Source organism: Lissotriton vulgaris, chromosome 4_1, assembly GCF_964263255.1.
Source record: "Lissotriton vulgaris chromosome 4_1, aLisVul1.2, whole genome shotgun sequence".
Classification (NCBI taxonomy): Eukaryota; Metazoa; Chordata; class Amphibia; order Caudata; family Salamandridae; genus Lissotriton; species Lissotriton vulgaris.
The window spans coordinates 2,007,181,559-2,007,207,402 of NC_141691.1; the positions used below are offsets into that span (position 1 = coordinate 2,007,181,559).

General features: G+C 43.8%; 1 protein-coding gene across 1 annotated transcript in view; it reads left to right on the forward strand.

Moving 5' to 3' along the window:
* LOC147724856 (uncharacterized) overlaps positions 1 to 25,844 on the forward strand; it is a 181,449-nt gene that overhangs the window by 83,912 nt on the left and 71,693 nt on the right. The window contains exons 10-13 of the mRNA XM_086966351.1: positions 7,704 to 7,826; positions 8,280 to 8,402; positions 13,437 to 13,562; positions 25,196 to 25,324. Of these exons, the coding sequence (XP_086822477.1) occupies positions 7,704 to 7,826; positions 8,280 to 8,402; positions 13,437 to 13,562; positions 25,196 to 25,324 (501 nt within the window). The remainder of the gene's footprint in view (positions 1 to 7,703; positions 7,827 to 8,279; positions 8,403 to 13,436; positions 13,563 to 25,195; positions 25,325 to 25,844) is intronic.

Consider the following 25,844-nt stretch of genomic DNA (forward strand, 5'->3'; position numbering starts at 1 on the left):
AATACAAAATGAAGGGAGTCCTGCGGGGACCTATTGTCGCAACCGCAGGTTCCCTTCTGCTCAATTGTAGTTAGAAACCCTGACGGGGACGCTAATAAATAAGGTAATAAATTGAGCCTAAAACGACACATTAAAAATCTGTCCTGGGCATTGTACATAAGGTATAAGTATGGCTCCATTCCCTATGTACTTTTAACAAGATTATAGTCACTCACAGTTTTTTTGGACCCTTTGACCTCAGCTCTATGTTTTATTTTCTGGGCTAAAAAGGCTCTCTTCACGATCACTTTATCCTGAGGTACAATTACTACCGGGTCGACAAAGAGATTCTTATAGCCCAGGATTTCTAGGGTGGCCTTTACATAATTGAGCCATGGGATGCTCATACATTTATTTCTTCCTAGGCAATCACTTAGAATTTCCCTACTTAGGGACGCCTCAGGATTTGTCCAAATTTTCAGCCAGGCCAGGATGGGTCTGAGCTTCACCAAATCTTCAAGGTATGGCCTCCCTAATTCACTGTGTGCTATAACAGCAGGGGTACTTTGTGGGACTTTCAAAATAGATCGTAGATATTTATTTTCTTCCCGCTGAATTTGCGTAATGTTAGCAAAGCCCCATACCTCTGCCCCATAAATGACTTTGGAGCAGTACATAGAGCCATAAAGGTTCATCACCTGTTCGGGGCACCATCTACCTACCCTCCGCCCATAGCTTGCAATAGCACCATTAGTGGCAATCATTGTGTTTCATAGTTACTGGAGAGGCAGGTGTGGGCCCTTCTCAGCCTCTTTTTCCCCCTTAGTGTTATATATACTATAGATTAGGCCACCAGAAACTGGATACACTGGGAAAGATTTTCAGAACCTGATACAGCGCTACAGATTAGTCTTCTGGAACTGGACACAGTGCTCCAGATTTGTCCTTTAGAACTAGATACAATACTTGAGATATGGCCAACAGAATATGATGCAATACACTGGGGGAGGCTTTCAGAATTGGATACCACGCTTAAGATTAGTCCTCTAGAAATGGACACAGTACTCCTGGTTTGGGCTGTATAAGTAGACAGAACTACTTAAGGCCACCAGAACTAGGCACAATATTCTGGGACAGGCTTTCAGGACTGGACACAGTATTCGAACCTTGGCCTGTAGAACTAGACACAATATTTTAGAGCTATCGCTACCAGAACTCTATATATGAATGTGGTATAATTATAGTATATTTATAGTACAAGTCTAGCCGAAGGCAGTGACACATGGCAGTCCTGCCAAGTACCACGGATCAGGCGTTAGACTAACACATTCCAGTGTGGTGGTCTGCATCACCACACTAAAATGGAAAGTCACACATAATAGCACCTTCTCATCTGTCAAGCGGAGCGCTAATAATCCTGCACCATACTAAGTGAAACAAAAACTGGAATGGCAGCATGCCGTCCGCGCTCCTCCCAGCAGGCTTAGGGGTTGGCTCAGAGTCCACAGCTCTAAGCTGCTACTATGTAACAGGATTCACCCAACAAGGCACGCTGCATTAATTGATACATTTCATTACTGACGTCTGAGAGTCAGTGCCCAATGGCTACTACCGATACATTCAGCCTAGGGGAGGTCAGGAGATGAGTTTCGTAAAAGACACTGTAATGGGCAGGACGACCTGCTGGTGCCCACAGTGGCTGCCGTTCGTGATTATGGTTTGGCAATGGCATGGGCAGTGCTCCTCACACCGTGTGTTGTGCCGCAGGTGGTTATTTTATCTAATTAAATCCCGCCACAGAACCCGACTCCACCAGATGAACACCTAACTGCAGCAGCCGCGGAGTGGATCAGCAGCCCAGAGCACACAGCTGAGTCAGAAACAATAACATCTGTCAATTCAATTCAATAAGCTTTATTTGGTTCATTAAAAAACAACCATAAAAGCACATACAGAGAAAGAAAAACATCAATAGAAATTCATTACTGTACAATTAGTGATAAAAATCCAACCAATGGTAAATACAATTAAAACATCATACTTTTCCTTGCTTGAATAGATTTAAGGATAAAAGTTGCTGTAAAAAAAAATATATCCTGTTATTGCATTGTAAAGATCAACCTCATAGCAGCATCTGTAGTGAAAGTGCAGTATTTTAAAAACAATGGTTTTAAAAATGCTATACGGAAATTCATATACAAGTCACAAATGAGGAGAAAGTGCAAGGTGCTTTGTTTGGTTTGGCCGTCACACAGGCAAGGGGAAGCTGGGTACTCTTTTATACGTGGAAATGCTACCAGATGGTGAGGAAGCCCGAATCTTAATCTGGTGAGTACATATCTGTGTGAGATTCTGGTTACCTGGCTCAAATAAGTTTGGAAACCCTCCGTATCTGAGTAAAGAATATAGAATTGGCAAGTTGATAAATGCTCAATATTTTTAATGTGCCTTCTTTTCCTATGGGACAGGAACAAATTCTTAATTTCTGATTTCGGCAATTCTACTACAGCATTAGGGTCATCCAAAATGTTTAATTTAAAAACTTCATTAAAACTATGTACAATATATTTCAGCAAGGGAATCTTAGGCCAATTATCCAGGCGGAGACAGTCTTTAATTATAATTCTGTTGAAAGTGGTCTCCTCCTTACGCCACATTAATCTCCAGGTCAGTAAGGGCCTAAGTGCTATTAAATCTGACAGTTAGCTGATGCCAACTTCCCTGTGAATAGGTTCTGTTGACGCTGAGGGCGGTAAACTAAGCAATTTTTTAAGAAACATATTTCCACGGTTTGTAAGTTACTATTAGAAAAGTGACCCCATACCCCCGCACCATATAGTGCAATTGAGGTCCTTCTAGACAAATAAATATGTAACATGTCTCTTATTCGGCGGTCACCCAGCTTCGCTGCAAATCTAAAAACACCGTGGGCGTTTTTGGCCATCTTTGCCCAGACGTTCAGCATCTCTTGAGACCATGTACAGTCCCCAGCAAAAGTTATCCCTAAATAACAGAATTTATCCACCGTCTGGATTTTCTGTCCTTCTATAAAAAAAAGGAATTGGTCTTTTTCCTGCTCGGGCACAAACCATAGCATAAGTTTTACTCTTGTTAATCTGCAACTTTCTCCCCATTATAAAATCAACAAACAAATCTATAAGACGTTGGAGGCCAAGTGGGGTCCTAGATAAGAGCACGGCGTCATCCGCATATAGCAGCACCGGCACATCTATGCCATCCGCCTGTGGTGCATCCGATTTCACTAATTTAAGAACTGCGTCAACCTCATTGATAAAACGTATAAAAAGCATGGGAGGTAAGACGCAGCCCTGCCGGATGCCATATCTTACCTTACATTTGGGGGTACATTCTCCTCTATGTCCAAACCGAACAGATGTTAACAATCTTTCATAGAGCCTAGCCAGAAAAAAGATTATGGGCTCTGGGGCCCCAAGGCCTAGAATGACATCTGTCATTTGAGACCTCAATGAGTAAACACTCAGGTCAGCAGCCCGGCCTGACTTGAGATTAGTACACTGTAGTATTTTGAATGAAGAGAAGAATCAGGTAAAGTAGTTTCTTGAAGATTTATTCCAAGAAGTAAAGCACGTCTGGTTAGATCCACAACCAACAGGAAACTAACCAACAGTAAAGTAAAGAACATACAGTGACAGCATGACTGGAATGTGGAACATGAGTGCATTCAAAGAATACACACGTCTTAAAGAGATACTTACTAAGAGTTATAATCCTACACACTATATAAATAATAAACTAATAATAAACTAACATACTACATACAGCAGTTACAGCTCTCGTTGGGCAGCTTAGCTACTTATAGCGTCATAATACCTCTAACTACGCAGCGATGAACTGCGATTCACTCTAGATTCCTCAGCTGCCTTTCGGACTGCATGGTCGAAAGGGTGCTGGTTCTATTTACACCTATTGGTGAGTGTTGAGTGAAGGGTGTGGAGATTGGAGTCTCACTTCTTTCAGGTTGGAGTAAACAGGCAGCTGAGAATAAGCAGTGGTCTGTGTCAAAGTTATGTGAATGGGAAGAGCCAGGTTTTTTTTGTACACAAAAAGTTCAACACTCACATTAAAAAGTTCCCTTTTCTAAGAGGAAGGAAATATAACTTTTTTCTCTTTATTAAAGCGAGGGGGAAGAGGGTTGCCTGCGACTCCATTCCCTCTGACACTCCTTCAACAGCCACCTGCAGCTGCAGCCCATCGCCCCCCCCCTCCCCATGCCTGCCGAATCATTGTTAAAAAAATCTCTGCATCAGCCTAGAAAGTGTCAATGGTCTTTCTGGAACCCCCCATTAAATGAAAATGATGAATTAAGCCTTGGTTAGTTGAAGGGGACTGATCCAACACCACAAACTTTCCAGTAAGTTTGAACCGCTCACCTTCTTGTTCTGTTGTAACCGTCTGTTAAGCCTGCACCTCCGTCCCTAACTCATTCACTACGCCCTCTGACTCCACAACCTCACTGACAATTCGCTCTTCCAGGACTCGACCCTAGCTTGGGTATCTCGGACCTGGTTATGCCTGTACATGTCCAATTTTCCCACTTATGGCTTTTGCTATTTTTAGGACCACTTCTATGCTCTTTTTTAAGTTCTTGCTGCGTCGTATGTGAGTCTCCTCCTCCTGCAACCCTCTACCCCAAGTTCCAACTTGGCCCATGAGAGAATCTTCTTCCTCCTCTCGCTGTTGTTCCGGCTCCATGCGGGTTTGGGGCCTGTTTGTTATTGGCAATGACACTTCCGTGTGCATGTACTTTTGTGCTTACTGTGTCTGCTGCCACCGGCCCCCCGTGACAGCTCGGTCCAGTTATTCACCCCAAGTTACCCGCAGCTTTTCACTCGTTGGGCAGGCCCAGCAGACAATCACATTTTTTAGCTGCTCCATGGTTGCTTGTGGATTCAAGTGCCTCAGTCTCTGAAACCTGCTCAAGTGACTAACTATGATAGTTTATTACGAGGCAGCTGAGACATCTGCCCTAGAGCGCCTCCCATCCTGTTCGGTACAGTCGGGTCCCACAGTGCCCTTCCATTCCTGGTGCTTTGCAGCAGTTTTAAGATGTTCTTAGAGTTTTTTGTTGGCCAATAGGTTTAATTTCTTATATTTATATTTTTGCCTTGTCTTCATTGCATGAATTTGCTTGATAGAAAGTGTCACTCATAGTCGTTGAAAGTCACTAATAATTACACTGAAATTACAAAAATGTCACGCATAAGCATTGTGAAACCTTGGCAGCTGTGGTGAAGCCAAGGAGGCCAACGCTGAACTCTGCCACTTCCTTGCAAATATGGCCCCAAGTGTCTTGCGATTTGGAAAAAGTTGGTATTCAAAGCTCTCAAGGTTCATGCCATTGAACCAGTTACAATGCTGAGCTTCTAGTAGGCGATGGTCATCCCGGTCTGGAGGTGGTGCAGCCAGTGTTCGAGAGGTTGGATATTAAAGCAGAGGAGACTTTCAGGTAGAATTTTGCATCCTCGGTATATTGGTGAATTGTGATACTGTTATGTGTGAGTAGAGCCTCAACTGGCTGCATGCAGAAGTTGAAGATGAAAGGAGAAAGTTTGAAACCTTGGGAACTCCGCATGTCATAGGGACTTTTTGACAGCTTGAGGTTCCCATGTTAATGAACTGGTGTCGGCTGGAAAGGTAGGAGAGGAATTAGTGAAGTATATTCCCACTGAATCCTATCTGAGTCTTCAGGTTATGGATGATGGTGGGATGGTTGATGGTGTCAAAGGTAGCTGGGAGGTCCACCAACCTCATGAGGCAGAGGTCAACGTATTTTGTAGTTGTCTATGTAGAATACAGGACACAATACACCAGAAGAGGTTTTCAAAATTGGATGCATAGGTTAAATATGAAGCACCACTAAGGATGTGTGCAGTTAACCCACACCCTCCACTTTTTTGCTCATTGATTAAGCCTCTCCCTTAATGTGAAAGGCTCTATCCTTTCTCAAAGTTTTGCCACAATACCCTCCTGTTCATCACTCAGATCTTCCCACCCATCCCTTAGGGCTCCACAGGATCTCTGCTCCCAAGTATATGACTTTGCACTTGTCTTCATTGAACCTGGCAGGCTGCCCTCTCCTAGACTCCTTTTCAAGGTTACCTCAGCTACACTCAATAATTGTCACGCATGGGGTATCAATGGCCCATTACATCCTTGTATCATCTGCAACATTCTTATCTCACCTGCTATCAGGATACTTCGGAATCCATTGAAGGTGCTCTTTGGGCATTGCCACCTGTAAATTTCCTTTTTTTACAGAAGAAAACTCCATATTAAGCTCTGTCTTATTTCCAGCAGGAGCTTCACCCTGAGTCGGTGGGTCTCTGATAAATTTTTCCTGCGTGTAATTGCACATTGAACTAAGGGCGAAAATACATTTTTCCCATTGTTCTGTGCAATTAGTCGCTGTTCCATGTAGCCCAGGAACCCACATCTGCTTTTTTGGGACGCATGGCTAAGTGTGATGGGACTCAGCTTGGAATAACACTGGGATCATCCATCAGACACAAAGCATCAGGAATCCCCACACATGGCAAATGGAATATTTTGTGAGCTGGGGGTGATCTCAGAGGAGCCTAAGCACTTTTTTTCAGTATGCAGCCGAGAAGATCCAGTCCCTGACCAGTCACTTTCTAAGGGGTGGGCCAAGGCGGGAGCCATGCAGAGGGGCAGATCTGTCTCAGATTGGTGACACATGGAAAGTGGCACCTTACTCCAGTGAGGGTGAAGGGCTCACCCTCAGGAGTATGAAGAAGACCAACCCCAGTAGCATGTGGGTTCTTTTGGTCCCTGAAGCAAACTAGGAGGCAATGTCCTTGAAAGAGATGAGAGGGAAGCTGGGTGTTTGCCAAACTGTTAAGCTCAGCCCAAGACCCATTTCCACAAAGCACGGTTATTAGGTAACAGGACGTGTCCACAAATCTACAAACTATGGAGAAACAGCAGCCGATTCACATTTCGACTCCAAGCACTTGGAAAATGGAGAGACAATTTCACTGGACGAAGTATGTCACTAATAGTTCGCCTCCTGAATATTCCCATTTTCCTGTCTAATTCTAGTGGCCAAAGCAGCCATTTGAAGGGGCAGGTAATGGACCTTTTAATGTGCGTGATGTGGTGTTATGAAGGTTTTGTGGTGTTATGAAGGTTTTGTTTGCCCTTGGGTGAGAATTGTGATGACAAGCTCTAAAACCCCAAGCTAGCAATTAAGTTTATGTTGCAGGCAAAAGATGAGGAGGAAGTAGAGGTAGAGGAGACTTCCAGGGTTCATTTTCTACAGCAGAAGTAAAGGTTCAAGTTAGCCCTGCTGAATCACGAATCACTCCAGAAATAGAGACACCAGGCAGAGGAGTCAGACCGTCCACAGAGCACTCCAGGTACTGTGCTACTGTATTGGAGTTTAATTGGAGTTTAATTCACGCCTCTGGAGAGTGCTCTCATAACCAGGTAATGACCCATGAAACATTTGCTGGGGTGGAACTTCAATTGGTTGAGCCTGGAAGTCTGTGTCTGAGCAGTAGGTCAATAACCTCATGAGATGTTTCTTCACAATGGTGGTGCTTCCCATGACTATGCTGTCTTTTTGAAGAATGGAGTAGACACCGTGCATCACCTGGAACTATCCCACTCCAGTGGATGCAGAACTCTTCTTGTTGTAGTGATCTTCTTCCCTTCTCTTGTAGATGTCAATGAATGCCAGGTGGAGAATGGTGGTTGTGGGCAGATTTGCCGGAACACGGATGGATCCTATGAGTGCTTCTGCCAAAAGGGCTTCCAGCTTCATGTGGATAAGAGGCAGTGCACAGGTGAGGCATCCCTTCTGCCATGGCTTCCTGCTGTTCTTCAGGTGATCAGTAGACCTCTTTGTGGCTTCAATCTGTAACACATTGACTGACCAGTTTACTCACCTATGTATACTTTAGCTGGATACCAACCCTCCATCTCAGTGAGCATTGCCAATGTAATTTTACTACTGCAAAATACATTGGCTAACTTTCAAGCTCTTTAAACATTTTTCAACCCACTCTGTCTATCTTTATGTACATTGACCATTAGTCAAAGTAAACTCTCTGATATTGATGGTGGGAAGATGGGCACCGCTCTATGACCCTTATAAAGTATCCTGCAGGATTAGTTAGGGGAGGGCCTGGACATTAAAAGGCAAAAGCAATATGGGTCGGTTCAAAGTGGAGGGTGTGATCCTACCATCTCTTGTATATAACTGGTCATAGCAGCTGTTCTGTGTCTTTCGTGCCTAGATGTCGACGAGTGCAAGATCCAGAATGGAGACTGCTCTCACACCTGCAGCAACACCCTGGGAGGACACGACTGCCTGTGCCCGATCCACCTCGCCCTGGACAGGGACAACAGGACCTGCATCAGTGAGTATGAGGGTGCACAGTACGTATTGGGAAGGGTGCAAGGCTCCCTGTTCCCGTGAAGAAATTGAGGGCAACAGGTCTACAGGGAATGGGAAACAGTGACCTCCTGCTTCATTTTAACATGTACTATTATTAGTTTTAAATTGAGCAGGATTACATATGTGCTGTTGATGTAGCTGTCTCAGCTATCTAGCTGTCTGGGTTGTGCTTTTGGTAATATTCACAGCTTTGGAATTCCTGCTATGGCTTCAGAGGTCTGTGTGAAGGTAAATATGTTCATATCACTTCACCAAATGTATGTAGGTGGAAGACACATCAGGAGTGGCTGAATCTCTCTTCTCAAAATACAGTGGTTAAAACACTTTATTTCTGAAGGAGAGTTCTTGAAATCAGATCTTTCAAAGTCTTCCATAGAATCCATGATTGAAGACACCACAGAATGAACTGCTGGTAAAAAGTCATTGAGAAACAACAGATAGACAGATAGCTTTTGCTGAAACTTTCATTACTAGGTTCCACCCTTGAGCCGGGAGTACTTTTGGCTTATTCATGCAATTTAGTAGTAACCCAGGAGTCCTACAAAAGTAAGTGACATCTATGCACAGCAAATTCATTTTAAATCAGGCTCAAAGTGCATATCTGCTCCCACCAGGTATGGAGAATTGAAAGACAGATCATTTTAAAACGTAGGCGTATATTAATATCAGCAGTAAAGCATGGAGTAAAAAGTGTGTTCCATTGTGACCCCGATGACACCACTAGATCCAAAACCTTTCTGTCAACAATAGTCTCCGAGGTGATCCTCACTAATGGGCCCCATCTTGTTATATGATTGCAAGTGTCGACAGGCAGCCATTTTGTCTTCATTAAAAGTCCATAGCACCTTTTTTGGTACAAAAAGGACTGGTTAACATTTAAACACATTTTGCCTCCACTGCAGGTGGATACAAGGGACTGACCCTTGGGTGTGGCTTTTTAAAACCGTGCAAATTACAGACTTTCTCCGAACACACTGAGGATAAAGATGATCCTTATTGCCAGTTACTTAACACACCAGTGGTGGTGTCCGGACCTCCGGCTCCTGTCCCAAGTGCCATGTAGGAGCCTTCTGTGAAGACTGGGTCTCCTGTCCAGCAGAGAAGATCCTTCATCACAGCCACAGAGCTTGACCGCCTGGCTCCTGAATCTATACAGAACTTTGAATCTACAATCTCAAAGCATGAATGTTTTAAAAGAGACAAAGAGTCCCTACCAAAGCCATCGTATGCATTTAAGTGTGGCATGCATAGAGATTAAACAGCACTACTTCCATTGTGCTAATTCTAGCCTACATGTTCCTCTTTATAAGTGCATGTGGCAGCTGTTATTGCCATAGAAACTGTCAAATGCCCTTCATTCCCATTTCACCCTTGAACATCTTCTTGCCAGTGTTAAAGATTTCCTACAGAAGATTGTCCCTCCTGGTAAATAAATATAGTCTTTCCGAGGCTTATGGTACCCAATTCTAACTCTTGCACAAGTCACGCCCACACTACATGTCTGGGAAGATAGCTTTTCTAGAGGCTCTAATAGCTGGCAAGCCATTCCACCAAAGCTCACAGCTTCTTGTAAATATGTTGCTCTTGTGTATTGTAGAACTTATCCAACTTTCGTTTCAAAGTTATTTCAGACTTTCGGATTACTCTGACCATGTCTTTACCTTTTCTCCTGCTAACCCGACCTCCCAGGAAAAGGGTTGCAGCATAATTTAAACTTTAAAGGAGCCCTAGAATTATTACCCTGATAAAAGATATATAGCATCAAAACATCTGTTTGTTAGCTACAGATCTATCCTCTCTGGTTTAACACTGACAAGACAGTCCATAGCTCGATGAATAATGTCCTGGGTCACTATTTTTTATCTAAATGACAAAAGACCCAATCAGAGTACACCAAAGGCATGTTCCACAAGAAAAATAGCTACTGCTGCTTACCTTATGAGAAATCACACTAGCGTCCCTTTTGTAACGGGGGACTCTGTGCTAACCTTGTTATGCAAAATTACCGGAATCACACCACGGTGCGTTATTACGCGTTCACACCAAAATGGTACCTGCAGCACGTGGGAATAACAAGAAGGGCCAGAACACGAGGAGCTGATGCTCGCGCCACTTGCGGTTTTTACACTAAAATATAGGGTGAAATGACGGATCTCGGCAATTACGTGTAATTTCACGTCATTCCTTTCAAAAGTTTGCATGATCACAAAAAAAGCAAATCACACATATTCCGCACACACCTACCCACAGCATACTAGCCAGCATACCTTATACCAAGCACAGCTCTATAGGAACTATTGTGAAGTTGTTTACCGAATTAAGCAACACAGAAACACAACGTCGCACACAATTTCTCTCTATAACTTAAAGCCTGAGAACAGCGTGGCACAAGACAAAAATAAAAAACAATTCTTGAGAGAACATTCTGAATCGTATTCAATATAAATTCAACACGTCATTCAGCCAGCCGGCACGCCCACCCCAGCAACCACTGTGGAGGCAATTGACTCAGATACACAAACAACTCATTAGGCACAACACCACACACATCCATTTCAAAGACACAGAACCACACACACACGTGTAACACAACTTATCCACTGCACGCAGACACCGACAGTGCACCCAAAGTACTGCCACCTTCCAGGAACGGACATCTGACCGGTTTGGGGTGTGTGTGTCTACAAAATCAGCAAAGCCCAGGGTACACCTTCCCAACACCAACATCACACACTTCAACTCCGTGAACCAGCCACCGATGCGAAACCAAGAGGCACACCAGAAGCACAAAGTAAAACACCAGCCAGAACTAGTGCAAGAGAACAGCAACCAGGGGGCTGCACGTCACAGCATGAAAACATCACGCTGCAACACTATTGTGTGCAGAACATCGACTAGCAAACTGTGCTATATCAGTGATCCAGATTCTGGACACAACATTTTAAATGATCTGGCTACGATATTTTAGTAACATGAGCATTCACTAAAACTCCATATTCTGGTACTTAACCTTCCAGAATGCGCCTCGAGTCCCTAATCTCAGGCTGCGCACTTTAGGAATGCCAAAAACGTAACATAAAATCGCAACACGCACTACGTAACAGGAGAAAATAAGTGATAAAACATGACAAGGGTGTAGCATACAATATGCGAGGACACCACTTAAAACAGTGATATTCAAAACACGTCATGAGATTGCATGTCTTGCCACCGTCCCGGGTTTACTGTCTGCGAACGTACAGCAAGGCGGAAGAGACACCGTGCGCGAGCAAAAGGGAAGCCGTGCCGAGCAAAGTATCCATTCCGGGTGGGCGAGCCCAAAAGGAGACAGGGAGGGAACAAACAAGCCTCTATCCAAATCAAAAGCCGGCGTTAAACTTACAAGTGTAAAGCGCGCCAATGAAAAGCATGGGCGGAGCTTCGACCCCACTTCCAAAAGAAACCAAACAACATTAGATCTCGCGGTGCAAACAGCGCATGTACTGCGCTGCTAGGCGAGACCTAAAAATGAACCTTCTAACCGACAATTCTGGACATTCCTGAATAGTGGAGCAACAGAATTCTTAAATAAAAAATAGTATCAAAATTCTTATTTGTAAAATGTGAGGCTTAGGTGCACCAATCTCTTCTATTTCTTTAGTGTAATAATGTTGTTGTTATTTTTCCAATACAAAAACTGGGGTATGCATGAAGCATTACATTTGTTGCAATCATCAGTTGACATTATCATGCACCTGTCATCTTATCAACATAATTTAGCATCACAGTTGCAACCACACTTAACTTTTCCTTTTTTCCATTTTGGGGATAAATTAATGTTGACTTTTCCACAAATGGGTTTTATTGTGCTTAAAAATAAATCTAATTAGTTTTATTAAAAAGAAAATAATCTCCCATATAAGCATTTTGTTTACTAAGCCATTTTCAGAAATAGAGACGCAAGCTTATGTCTCACAATTAGGCACATAGATATAAATATTCAAACGTGTACACATATAAAATGTTATCTATGATGGACATCAAGGCGTGCAGTATGTAAGTCATCTGGCACTCTCAGGGCAGCATCCACACCTGGGCTTAGGGTGTATAATGACTGCACCGTTACTTAGACATGTTTAGATTCCTGTAGTGCTCTATGTCAGACCCCCTAGTGCAAACATGGCAGATTAAATGGTTCAGGAATATCTTCTTTCTCTTTCTCTATCTGCCCCTATTACAAGCAAGGCTCAGTTCAGTGTGGGGTAGCAATGGGCGAGTCACGGGTAGTAGCTGTAGGGCAAAAACGTTTATTGTTTGGGTATGTTGGTTCATTCCTGTAGTCTAATTTCTCAACTGACTTACCCTTATTTCACACATTTCATTCTTCTGTTATAAATACGTTTATACATTTATTTTGTAGCAGCACCCCCAACTCCCCAGAATGGCAACCAAGTGCTCTAGGGAAACACATTGTCGCATTGAGTCAGGTTGGGGCAGCAAACAAGCACTTTACTCCTGTGCTTTACTAGTGGTAGACACACTTGAGCTCAAGTTCTTACACATCTCCAGATATTTTGTTTCAGATTGATAATGTAGACAAAAAAAATGGAAGACCGAAAGCTGATGATATTGTTAAATGAATTATGGTGACATACAGACAAAAAATTGTACTGTGGTTCTAGTTTTTAAGTGATATTTCTGTGAGGGGTTTCCTTGAGCAATTTATTATTGAAATTATTGGAATATTCAGTCTCTCTTGAATCTTTCTTTTGAGCGCTAAATTCTTAGAAATTATCCTGCCCACTCTTTGTCGGCCTCAGTCTCTCTACTAGCTTTCTTACTACAAACCACCTTTAACCACAACCGCTGACAATGTCACTCCTCAATATTTCTTCCAACGCACTACCAAGACAGAAAGCGGAAGTGTCTCTAGTCTCATATTCACTCTTGATTTGTGCTAGTGCCACTGGTTAAGAACGATCGCTGGTAGTAAAAGCATTGTCTTCCTTGCCTTCAGATATCACTTCCTGTGAGTTGCAGAATGGCCGGTGTGAGCAGCTGTGCACCGACAAGCTGGAAGGAGGATATGAGTGCAGCTGCCGAGAGGGATGGATCCTCAATGCCAACAAGAAGAGTTGCGATGGTAAGATGGCACGCGCCAGTGAGGAGAGGTAGACTCTGTGCTCAGAAATCAGCAGGCCATTTCCTTTGAAAAGACAGAATAGCTGGAGTAGAACCAGTCAAACCATCTAATAGCTATGGGTGGATGAAATTGAAATATCCCTTGCACAGTATTACAACACTTGCAACGTTTTCCACTTGTGTGTAAAAGCAGTAGACCTTAATAAATCTTTCTTGCCACTGCAAACAGGCAAGGAGGTAGTTCAAGGCTGGAATTAGAGTATGTTTATGGGTGACGTGTGAGGAGTGTTTAGCGTTAGCCCTGAAAGTAACCTCAGGCATCTTTGAAATAACAAAAGGCACTGATCCCATCAATCTTGTTTAGGTCTTGCCTACCAGGACCAGACAGCACTGTCTGGTTGTGAAAAGGCCTATTGTAAGCTTGCATTGGGTTTAGAGCCCCCTCCTCCCTATTCTTTACAATTGGTCGTCTTTATTGTCACTTTTTTTGCTTGGTTCTCATTCGTTAGCTTGTGGGCTTTCCTTCTTCTTATGTTTGTCCCTCCCCTGGAGCATGGCATTACTGCTTGTGTCCTTCCTCTGCTTACTTTGCAGGCACTACTTTTTTCTTTTTGGCTAAGCACTCCATGAGAACACATTTGTTTTCCCGCTGTCTTAGAAGAAAGTCCACAACGTACTGTACAGCAAAAATGCAGCTCTAATGCATCAGATTGTTTTCTGCACCTGTAATACCAGGGATTCATGATGCACGTCACTTTCCCTATCAATAGATGTTGCAAAGGAGCAAATATTAAAAGTACTGTGATTTTTAGCTGACCCTGGTTCACACTAGTGCTGTCCGTAAAGAAGGATACATAATGGTCGCTTGAACTCAGGAACACGTACTTTAGCTGAACTTCAAAAATAACCTCTATTTGCAACATGTTTCCCCTCAAAGCTAGGAGAAAATCAAGCTTCTAGAGAAAGCACTGCTATGACCTGCCCTGTAAGAAAAGAAAGATGACCTGTGAGGTGTGGAGATGAGAAGGCTCTTGACTAGAAGGACTAGGAGCAAAGCCCAGCAGACTGAAGCCTGCTAGGACTGAGGAATTGAGCTGCAGATGCCCAATGTGCTATGGGTGCCACCAAAACAAAAATTCTATTCTGCAGCTGGCCTTTTCTTTAGATAGGAGCCCCTGAGCCTTGGTACCATCAGACAACATACCTGAGGTGTTAGTCCAACTCCAGAACAACAACAACACTGACCAAAGACTGGTCTCTCCTGTACCGTATGCAGTGACCTTTACACTGGCCACTGGAGCCCTAGAGGACCAGTCCTCTTCACTTGGATATGTCTCCTGCACTTGACTGAGGTTCCACTTTGGGTTTTGGCTCTGTATTGGAGACACAAAGACTAGTGTTTTTCAGACCCACTGGCTCGACCCGCTGAGTTGAGTCTCTTTGCACCCTGGGCTGCCCAAAAAGCTGGTGCAAAAGGGCTGAATTATCATAGCGGATTTGATACAGGCACACTTGTCACATTGATGAGAACTTCTAAACTCTGTTGCAATTGTTGCAGCAAACAATTTGTGTACCAAGCGCTTCTCAAGAAAACTAGACATAGCCATGGGACCTTTTATAGTTAGATAATGGCCATTAGACCAATGTTATTTGATACAATAGAACCTTGCCTCATAAAACCTGTAATTGTTCTAGTAGGCACATCTCAGGACCAGAACCCACCAGTACAATCTGGTGTTTGTTCTGTTCCATATTGTAAGTGTTAACTGTCCTATGTATGTGTAACTAACAGACATAGTTTATAGCTGTTGCTCTGACATTGCTTATTGTAAGGAATCACTTGCGTCATACACAATCTGAACTGCAGAACCCAATACTGTATCCTGATTTGTCGGTTTTCCTGCTTGGCTTTTCTACATTTGGCGAACAAGTTGGCTATCCAGTTGGAGTAAATAGTATCTGAGATACTGGGATGCTGCTGGTTAACATCAATCTGAACATGAGCGCTGCCCAACAACCTGTTACTGTCTCAGGACTTAGAGAACAGACCTCACATTATTAAATATAGGATGAAGCATAAGGTGGGCATCTCTCCTGAAACTGATTCAGTATTGTATCTCATTCCCACATTTCCAGCTTGCTCGTCTCAAGTCAAGGCATCTGCATCTGTGAAAGATGCAATGCTAGAGGAGAAAAAGTTACACACCTGTCACTCCAGTTCTCCAGGGATGGTGTCTTTCGCAGACAGAAAGCACCAAGACAACTTTTTTTCTTAGGGTACTAGTGTACTCTGGAAGTTGTTCTTATTCAATGAGTCATATGTGGTTCACCCGTTTCCTTCCTGAGCATATAGAGACACACTCCAGATGGAATTTAAGTATCTCAATTTTTATATTTTTTTTTTATTGAGATGGTTCCGGGTATCAAAAAATACATTAATCAACAGGATAAAATCAGACATTGAAATTGCTATATACGTCTTATAATTACAATGATAAAAGACATAAAACCATGTTTGTTTTCGAACAGTAGTACATAAGGGAGTCAATCAACGTCGCCAATAGATCTGCTTACTCTGCTTACTCTTATTCATCTGACTTCTCTCCAATTTCTAAGAGGAGCCCATATCTTCTTACCATATTCTCTCGACCTCTTTCCTTTAAAATCGTACAAACATTCCTCTATATTATGAGTTCCCAGAAGCCTAGTTAACCACATCTGAAAAGTGGGGGCTACAGAGTCTTTCCATCCAGCCGAAATTAAAATCCTAAAAACAGCCATAGATAGAAAAATAAATGCTTCGGCCTCTTGCTCTAGTTTTAGGTTTTCATCCCTGCCAATCAAAACAATAGTAGGGGATAGAGTGATCTGTTGCTCTAGCAGCCCCGTTAGGAACCTTTCAATTTCTTTAAAAACTGGAGTGAGATTCTGACAATTATAAAACATATGGGATAGATCTGCAGGGCCTTGGTCACACCTGGGGCACCTATCGTTTTCTCTCTTACCCCACTTGAACAGCTTGGCAGGCGTCTTGTAATGCTGTGCTTTTAGATTTGAAGCTCTTAATATTTTCTTATTCATTGCTAAAGCATAATCAATGTCTATATCTGGATCCCCAATTCTTTGGGCCCAAGCTGATTCGATTTGTCCGATGTCATCTCCCAAACCCTGCAAGAGATCGCTATACCCGATTTTAATCTTCTTGCCACCATTCCTTACATAGTTCACAATCGAATTAGGCTCCTGAATTAATATCCTGGGTCTGATTGACTTAACTGTTTGCTCCAATTGTCTATATAAAAGCCATTGACTAGCAGGTATACCAAACTTTTGCTGAAGTGTGTCAAATCCCAGTAAATCATCCTCAACCATGACATCCCCCAAACAGCTAATACCCAGCTCCTTCCATAACCTACTATTACTATTCTGTCCAAGATGCACAAATGGGTTTGACCGCCACAGGTCTAATGTACTATTAATTTTCGGAATCTTCAGGAATCTCATTATTGACTTCCAGGTGCCCCAAGCACTAAGCATCACTTTACTTTTATTCCTTTTAAAATACCTAAAGTTTATTTCTCGTGTTAGGAGCCCCAATGCTCTTTCTCCTACTAGCAATTCATATATTGTGGGGGTTCTGTACAAACCAATCGGCACCGCTATATCATCATATTTAAATAGGACATTCATTTGCATCATTAAACAAACCCAGTGATACAGCCTCAGATTTGGTGCAGACAGTCTCCCTCTCTCCAGTGGCACAGATAGTCGAGCCAAAGGTCTACGTATTTTCCCATATTGCCACACAAATTGGGAGAAGACAGCTTCCATTCTCTTCATCAGACCCTCTTCTACTAGCAGAGGTATGGCACGAAATAGGTTCAAAAGTTTCGGGAACATTGACATCTTCAAAACATTCACTCTACCAATTAGGGATAGGTGTAAAACATCTATTCTTCTTAATTCTTTATCTATTGTGGCAATCAGGGGTACATAATTTTCTTGTATGATTTTCTCCACATTTGCATTAATCCTCACCCCGAGATATACTGCAGACTCCACATACCTCTGGTCGACTTTATAGATATTATTTGTGCTAATTATTATTGTTTTTTCTTCATTCAGCTTATACCCAGAGCGGGTTCCAAAAGCGTTAGCCAGTTGACTCAATTCCAGCATTGCTGTCTGCGGGTTAGTGGTGACAATTGCCAAATCGTCCGCATAAGCCAATAATTTGGTGGTATGCCCATTTACTATAACAGGGGAGATTTTATCTGAAGCTAGAATTTCCCTAATTAGGGGATCTATATAAAGTGAGAAGAGTATAGTAGAGCAAGGGCATCCCTGACGGGTACCTCTTCTAATTACCACCTCTTCCGACTGCAAGCCCATAGTTGTGATTCTAGCTACCGGATCCGTGTACATAGCCTTTATTGCTTTCCTACACTTATCTCCGAAACCTCTTCTGACCAGAACATCCCACATAAATTCCCAGACCACACGGTCGAAAGCTTTTTCGGCATCTAGGAGGATCATGGCCATTTCTCCCCCCGTGACAGCCATAGCATCAAATAGCGAGATCGCACGCGAAGTGTGATCCGTGGTACCTCTCCCTAGAACAAACCCATGCTGCCACGGAGAGACAAGTTGGCCAGTGATCCCCCCTAACCTCTTTGCCCACACCTTAGAATAAAGTTTGGTATCCGCGTTTATCAGCGATATTGGCCGATAAGAGCCCGGATTATCCTCTGGTTTACCCTTTTTATGGAATACTACAATATTGGTCTGTTTCCAAGAATCAGGGATCTTCCCAGAGCAGATTATACCGTTAAATAGGTCTACGAGCAGTGGAAGAATTTCCTCCCCTAAGATCTTATAAACTTCCATCGGTATCCCATCTGGGCCTGCAGCTTTACCTGCTGCTAGATCCTGTATTGCAGTCCTTATCTCCTCTAGGGTTATATCCTTTTCCAACTGCTCCCTGTCTTTGTCATCTAAAACCGGACATGCAAGCCCGAACCCTTGACTGGATGGTAACCCCCCGTCTCTTGATCATATAGTTTTTGGTAACATTTCTGGAACACGCCCATTATCTCTTTCGGGTCAGTATATTCTATCCCATTATCTTCAATCTTGAGGATGTTATTTTTATTAGTTTCTTGCCTAATGCGCAGCGCTAATGCTCTGCCGGCTTGTTCACCTGTCTCATATCTCCTTGCTCGAGACGCCTGATATTCTCTAATCTCCTTTTGCATAACCCCTTTTAAGATGTCTCCCTTGATCAGAGCCAAAGTTCTAGCCGTTTCGCTGCCATCCTTGCCTGACCCTATTTCCTCTATATGCTGTTTCTCTGACACTGCTAACTCTGAGATGAGTTTCTCCACTTTACTTCTATCCTCCTTCCTTAGCCTGGCGGAACAGCTAATCGTCTCCCACCTTAAGGATGCCTTGAAGGCTTCCCACACTCCATTTCGGGATGAGCTATATCTGTTGATGTCGAAAAACTCTTTCGCCCACTGTTTAAGGTGCTTTACAAACCTATCATCATTTAGTAGTTTCCTTTCGAATGTCCACCTTGTTGTTTTCCTCGGGATATTATGCACCTTGTATGTCAATATCAGAGGGTTGTGATCCGAGACTATTCTTGGAAGCTTGGCAATTCTAACATTGCATAGCTCCCCCAACGAAACAAAGAAATAATCCAGCTTAGAATATTTCTGAGCTGGATGTGAAAAATAAGTAAAACCTGGATCCCCAGGCACTTTTTCCCCCCATACATCGGCCAAACCATGCGACTGTAGTAGAGAGCCTAATGCCCTAAATACCTTATGTTTACGTCCTGTATATTTACCTCCCTGCCTCCAATCAGCCGATATATTCATGTCTCCACACACTACCATGGGGGTACCCCAATTAGCCACCTCCTCTTCCAGCTCGTCAAATACTGCTGGCTCATCTTCGTTTGATCCATAGATCACACACAATGTAATGCCTAGATTCAGTTCTACCAGAACCCATCTACCAGACCCATCCGTTTTGGTACGTCTCACCCCCCCCCACATTACATTTCCCCATAATGGCCACCCCCGTTATTGTAGATGATTGCGACGAGCATCCAAGCATTATATATCCGTGCATATTCAATAGCTTCCTTTTAGCCCAGGGCAGATGGGTTTCCTGTATACACAATATGTCTATATTATTAAATTTAGCAAAGTGGCTCAATCTCTGTCGTTTCTTCCAGTCATTTAACCCCCCTACATTGATGGTAAATATCTTAATGTTTGACATTATTATCATAGTTGCCACTTCTGACCTGTCTGTTATCCATGAATCTACTGAATGCCGACATCAAACCCATTTCCATCTCAAAGTTTTTCTCTTTTTTATTCCCCCCTCTCCTCCCTCTCTTCCCCCGCCACCCCCTCCCCCTCCTCACTTCCCCTCCCCTCTCCCCCTTCGACCCCTCCACCCCCCCTCCCACCCCCTCTTTTCAGAGGCGCTCAGACCTGCTGGTCTGTGCACGTGATGTTTCGCAGTAATGACCGAGGAGATTTCTTAATACCCCATCCTAGTACCTGTGACACTGTAGTCCCCACCACCCTAAACAACACACCACACCCCACACATTATTGCTGATTTCCATTTCACCCGATTTTGACATTGATCATATCTACCAAAAAGTTATAGTTGTTATACTTGATCACCTCTAAGGAATATTACTAAACCCCTTGTGTGTCCAAATATTCCTTAGCTTTCACTTCGGAGGAGAAATATAAGGTTCTCCCACCGTTAATTATTTTCAGCTGTGCCGGATTGATTAAGTACGCCTGCATACCCTTGTCCTGAAATGGTTTTATCATCTGCCTTAATCTCCAGCGTCTCTCCACCGTGACATGGCAGAAATCCGGGCGAACAAAAAAAGAGAAACCATCAACATTCTTTTTTAGGTCCAGTCTTGCCCTCTCTGATATTGCCTGCCTCAGATTAAAGTTACCAAGAAATATTAAAATTGCTCTGGGCTTATCTCCCTCCTTGGCATTTTTGTGAATTTTAAAGGGAATGCGATGCGCCCTCTGAATCTCCTTTGCCCAATCCCATCCCTTCAGCTCTGTGAAAGCATGTTCGAATAGTTTAACCACAAAGGCTCTCATGTCTGTATCTTCTGATCCTTCCGGTATCCCCAGTACACGCAGGTTATTCTGTCGAGACCTATTCTCCAACGCCTCCAGCTTCCATTGCACATCTATCATCTGCTCACCCTGTTGATCTACCTTGCTAAAGGCTGCCGCTGTCTCTGCTTCCGTCGACACCACTCTTTCTTCCAGGTTAGTGACCCGTTCTCCCAGATACACACACACCTTAGTCAATTTCCTTACCACTCCTTGCATTTTTTTGACCGCCGCCTGTGATTTGCGACTTTCCTGTCGAGCCTCCTCCCTATGTGCGATTATTTCCTGGTGTATCACCTCCAGAAGAGACATCTGTGCTGCTTCCCCTCCCGGGCTCTCCAGCACAGAATTAGTCGTCGGATGATCCCGTTTCTGTCCATGTATTTTTGCACCTGTATTGGATTTCACCGCGGTTGTCGGGGGGCTGAAATCTTCCTTCTCCAACTCACTGTCGGTAGTTGAACCACTGTCCTCTTGCTCCAGACTATCATCGTCTTCCTCCGACCATTCCCCCCCCTCTGAAACTGAGAAGAAAGCCTCACTGGGGGCTTCCTTCTTATCGCCTGTACCTTCGCTGGCCTCTTCTTCCAGCGCATCTTCCAGCACCAGGGGGGCTATATCGGAGTCCAGATTCAGAGACACAGTGGTATTATCCACAGCTTCTTCCACTAAACCAGCTTTCCCTTTAATGTCCTCCTCTTTATTTGTAGAAGCATCAAGCTGAGCAGGTATTTCCAACACATTTTCTGCAACCCCACCAGTGCCTTTAGGACTACCACCCTCCTCCGGCAACTCCGCGATAGCCTCATTATTGGAGTCCTTGTCTTTGATGAGTTTTTGAAAAATGTCTGAAATCGGGGTGGTGCCATGATTACCCTTAACTGCCCCTTGTTGCTGCGCCATTCTTTTAGCGGGGGATATTTGCTTTTTCTTCTTGTTCCCATCTGCCTCCCTCTCTGCCATTAGCTCTGCCTGCTCAGCTGCAGCCTTCCTTCTTGCAGCTGCTTTGGCACTTGCACTAGTTTTTGGAGCCATAATCTCCCTCCTCCTTTCCTTGTCTCCAAACTGCTCCTTACCGCCTGGTGTATTGCTCCACTTTCTCTCTTCTACCTCTGCGGCAGCCTCCAGGATGCTCCGTGATCTTTCCCCCGTCTTTTGCTGCACGCTCGTCTGCTGAAACTTCCAAAACCGCCGCCGCTTCCTCAACAGCGAGCTCCGCCCGCTACGCGAACTCCGATCCACTTGCTCGACAAACTCCGCAAGCAGTCCCGCTCCTGACACGCCTCCCGACGTGAACCTCCTCGCTACCTGCGTTAGCTCCCATAGAAGCCGCTTGAGCGGCCGGCGGCAGGTAAGGAGCATACGGAGTTTTTTTCTTTCCCTCTACCAGTTTTAATACGATCCTTTAAATCCTTTATTCGTCCTCGCTGATGGCAATTCGTGGGTCGTGGGTCTACGGTTGGTAGTTTCTTAATCCTGATTGCCGTACTATGTCCAAACCGACATCTCCTCGGTCTCGCTGCTTCCCGGCCGTCCTAAGCGGCCGCCATCTTGCCTCCACCCCTATTGTAAGCTTGCATTGGGTTTAGAGCCCCCCCGCCATTCTTTACAATTGGTCGTCTTTATTGTCACTTTTTTTGCTTGGTTCTCATTCGTTAGCTTGTGGGCTTTCCTTCTTCTTATGTTTGTCCCTCCCCTGGAGCATGGCATTACTGCTTGTGCCCTTCCTCTGCTTACTTTTCAGGCACTACTTTTTTCTTTTTGGCTAAGCACTCCATGAGAACACATTTGTTTTCCCGCTGTCTTAGAAGAAAGTCCACAACGTACTGTACAGCAAAAATGCAGCTCTAATGCATCAGATTGTTTTCTGTACCTGTAATACCAGGGATTCATGGTGCACGTCACTTTCCCTATCAATAGATGTTGCAAAGGAGCAAATATTAAAAGTACTGTGATTTTTAGCTGACCCTGGTTCACACTAGTACTGTCCGTAAGGAAGGATACATAATGGTCACATGAACTCAGGAACACGTACTTTAGCTGAACTTCAAAAATAACCTCTATTTGCAACATGTTTCCCCTCAAAGCTAGGAGCAAACCAAGCTTCTAGAGAAAGCACTGCTATGACCTGCCCTGTAAGAAAAGAAAGATGACCTGTGAGGTGTGGAGATGAGAAGGCTCTTGACTAGAAGGACTAGGAGCAAAGCCCAGCAGACTGAAGCCTGCTAGGACTGAGGAATTGAGCTGCAGATGCCCAATGTGCTATGGGTGCCACCAAAACAAAAATTCTATTCTGCAGCTGGCCTTTTCTGTAGATAGAAGCCCCTGAGCCTTGGTACCATCAGACAACATACCTGAGGTGTTAGTCCAACTCCAGAACTACAACAACACTGACCAATGACTGGTCTCTCCTGTACCGTATGCAGTGACCTTTACACTGGCCACTGGAGCCCTGGAGGACCAGTCCTCTTCACTTGGATATGTCTCCTGCACTTGACTGAGGTTTCACTTTGGGTTTTGGCTCTGTATTGGAGACACAAAGACTAGTGTTTTTCAGACCCACTGGCTCGACCCGCTGAGTTGAGTCTCTTTGCACCCTGGGCTGCCCAAAAAGCTGGTGCAAAAGGGCTGAATTATCATAGCGGATTTGATACAGGCACACTTGTCACATTGATGAGAACTTCTAAACTCTGTTGCAATTGTTGCAGCAAACAATTTGTGTACCAAGCGCTTCTGAAGAAAACTAGCCATAGCCAAGGGACCTTTTATAGTTAGATAATGGCCATTAGACCAATGTTATTTGATACAATAGAACCTTGCCTCATAAAAATTGTAATTGTTCTAGTAGGCACATCTCAGGACCAGAACCCACCAGTACATTCTGGTGTTTGTTCTGTTCCATATTGTAAGTGTCAACTGTCCTATGTGTAACTAACAGACATAGTTTAAAGCTGTTGCTCTGACATTGCTTATTGTAAGGAATCACTTGCGTCATACACAATCTGAACTGCAGAACCCAATACTGTATCCTGATTTGTCGGTTTTCCTGCTTGGCTTTTCTACAGTTGGCGAACAACTTGGCTATCCAGTTGGAGTAAATAGTATCTGAGATACTGGGACGCTGCTGGTAAACAGCAATCTGAACATGAGCGCTGCCCAACAACCTGTTACTGTCTCAGGACTTAGAGAACAGACCCCACATTATTAAATATAGGATGAAGCATAAGGTGGGCATCTCTCCTGAAACTGATACAGTATTGTATCTCATTCCCACATTTCCAGCTTGCTCGTCTCAAGTCAAGGCACCTGCTTCTGTGAAAGATGCAATGCTAGAGGAGAAAAAGTTACACACCTGTCACTCCAGTTCTCCAGGGATGGTGTCTTTCGCAGACAGAAAGCACCAAGACAACTTTTTTTCTTAGGGTACTAGTGTACTCTGGAAGTTGTTCTTATTCAATGAGTCATATGTAGTCCACCCATCTCCTTCCTGAGCATATAGAGACACACTCCAGATGGAATTTAAGTACCTCTCTTTCATTGGCTGTATGCCAAATCAAACAGGAATTTACATAAACCAATAGATTTCGCCTATCCAAGATCTATTGACTTTGCCAGTGCTTTTTAGACATTTTGCAGAGCAGCAAATGCTAATGGCAACCAAACGACTAAGCAGGAGGGAGTGAGAGTGACAGAGCAAGCATCAATGTCGAGAAAGGGGGTGGGGACAAGCAACAAGGTCACGGGAGAGGGTGAGAGGGACTGGGGCAAGCAACAAGGACAAAGAAGTGGGACGGAGGGATAGAGAGGGCCTGCAAACACAAGCATTCTAATGGACTGCTATATTAAAAATAAAAAAATACCTCTGCAAGCGCTTCACCACACTGGCTGCAGACAGGAATCTGCACTTGGTCCATGCTCCATGGAAGACAGGAAGAGAAAGTGGAAGCAGGAGGAGATGACCAGTGAGAATCTATGGAAATTAGAGTGACTTCAAAGCAAACCAATGGTAAGTAATGGTCAGTAAGAGGTGGGCTCTAAGGTCATTTAAGCTTTTTATTTTGTTTACAAGAGATTTCGCATTACCGCATGTGCTGTCTGAGGCGAAACCTGAAAATGAGTCTATATTGCGTACTGTATTAAATGTTTGCCTTTAATACTATAAAGTTCAAAGAGGATTCACAACTTGATGATGAGAATAATTCAAACATGTGAATGTATGAAAGACACTAATGCTGGATAATTGTTGTTACTGGTAAGTACCTTTTTCATACAAGACTGATCTCAGGCTTGCTGCAGATAAACATACATTGCACCATCTTCTGAGGTTCTAGGGAGAGGGGTATATGTTCTTTCAACAATTGGCCGCATATTATGCTTATTATATCCTAATGTTACTAATGGATGGAGTCCCAGCACCTGTGATCCCCTCTCTTCCTCTGAACACTCTGCTTCTTCCATACAGATGTTGATGAATGTGGAGACTTCACTCGCGGAGGCTGTGAGCAGGTCTGTGAGAACCACCCCGGGGCATACAACTGCAGCTGCTCCCTGGGCTTCGTTGTACGCACTGATGATGCAACCAAGTGCAAACGTAAGGAAGTGTAATTTTCTTTGTGATTTCTGGTGCCTGCTTACACTGTAGATGGACAGCAGTAAGAGATAACAAGCAATGGCAAAGACAATAAATTGGTTTTTGTATAGTGAAAAGTTTTTTTCAGAATCTTTACTATTGAACAAATAACAGGTAAAGCAGATATAACAGCAGTCTGTGCTTCACAGAGACAGGCCCTAGTTCACAAATGGTACAGTACCAGCAGATTTCTTATGCACACAAACTTGACAGCATTACAGAAGCAGCAGTGCCCCCTTTCCTTACTCATAGTGTATGTACACCACATGGACAGTAGCAGTGCAAGCTTCCTTACACAAGCAAGATAGGTATAGAACATCAAAACAATGATAGCTTCATACAGATAATGTTCATTGTGTGCAGTGGTGGTGTGCAAAACAGGTACAGCATGTCAGAAGCAACGCAAGCTTTACTAGAGGTGATCGAGCCACGTAAACCGCAGGCCAAAGGCCTGCCTCTGGCTGAGCTCGAGGTCCTCTGG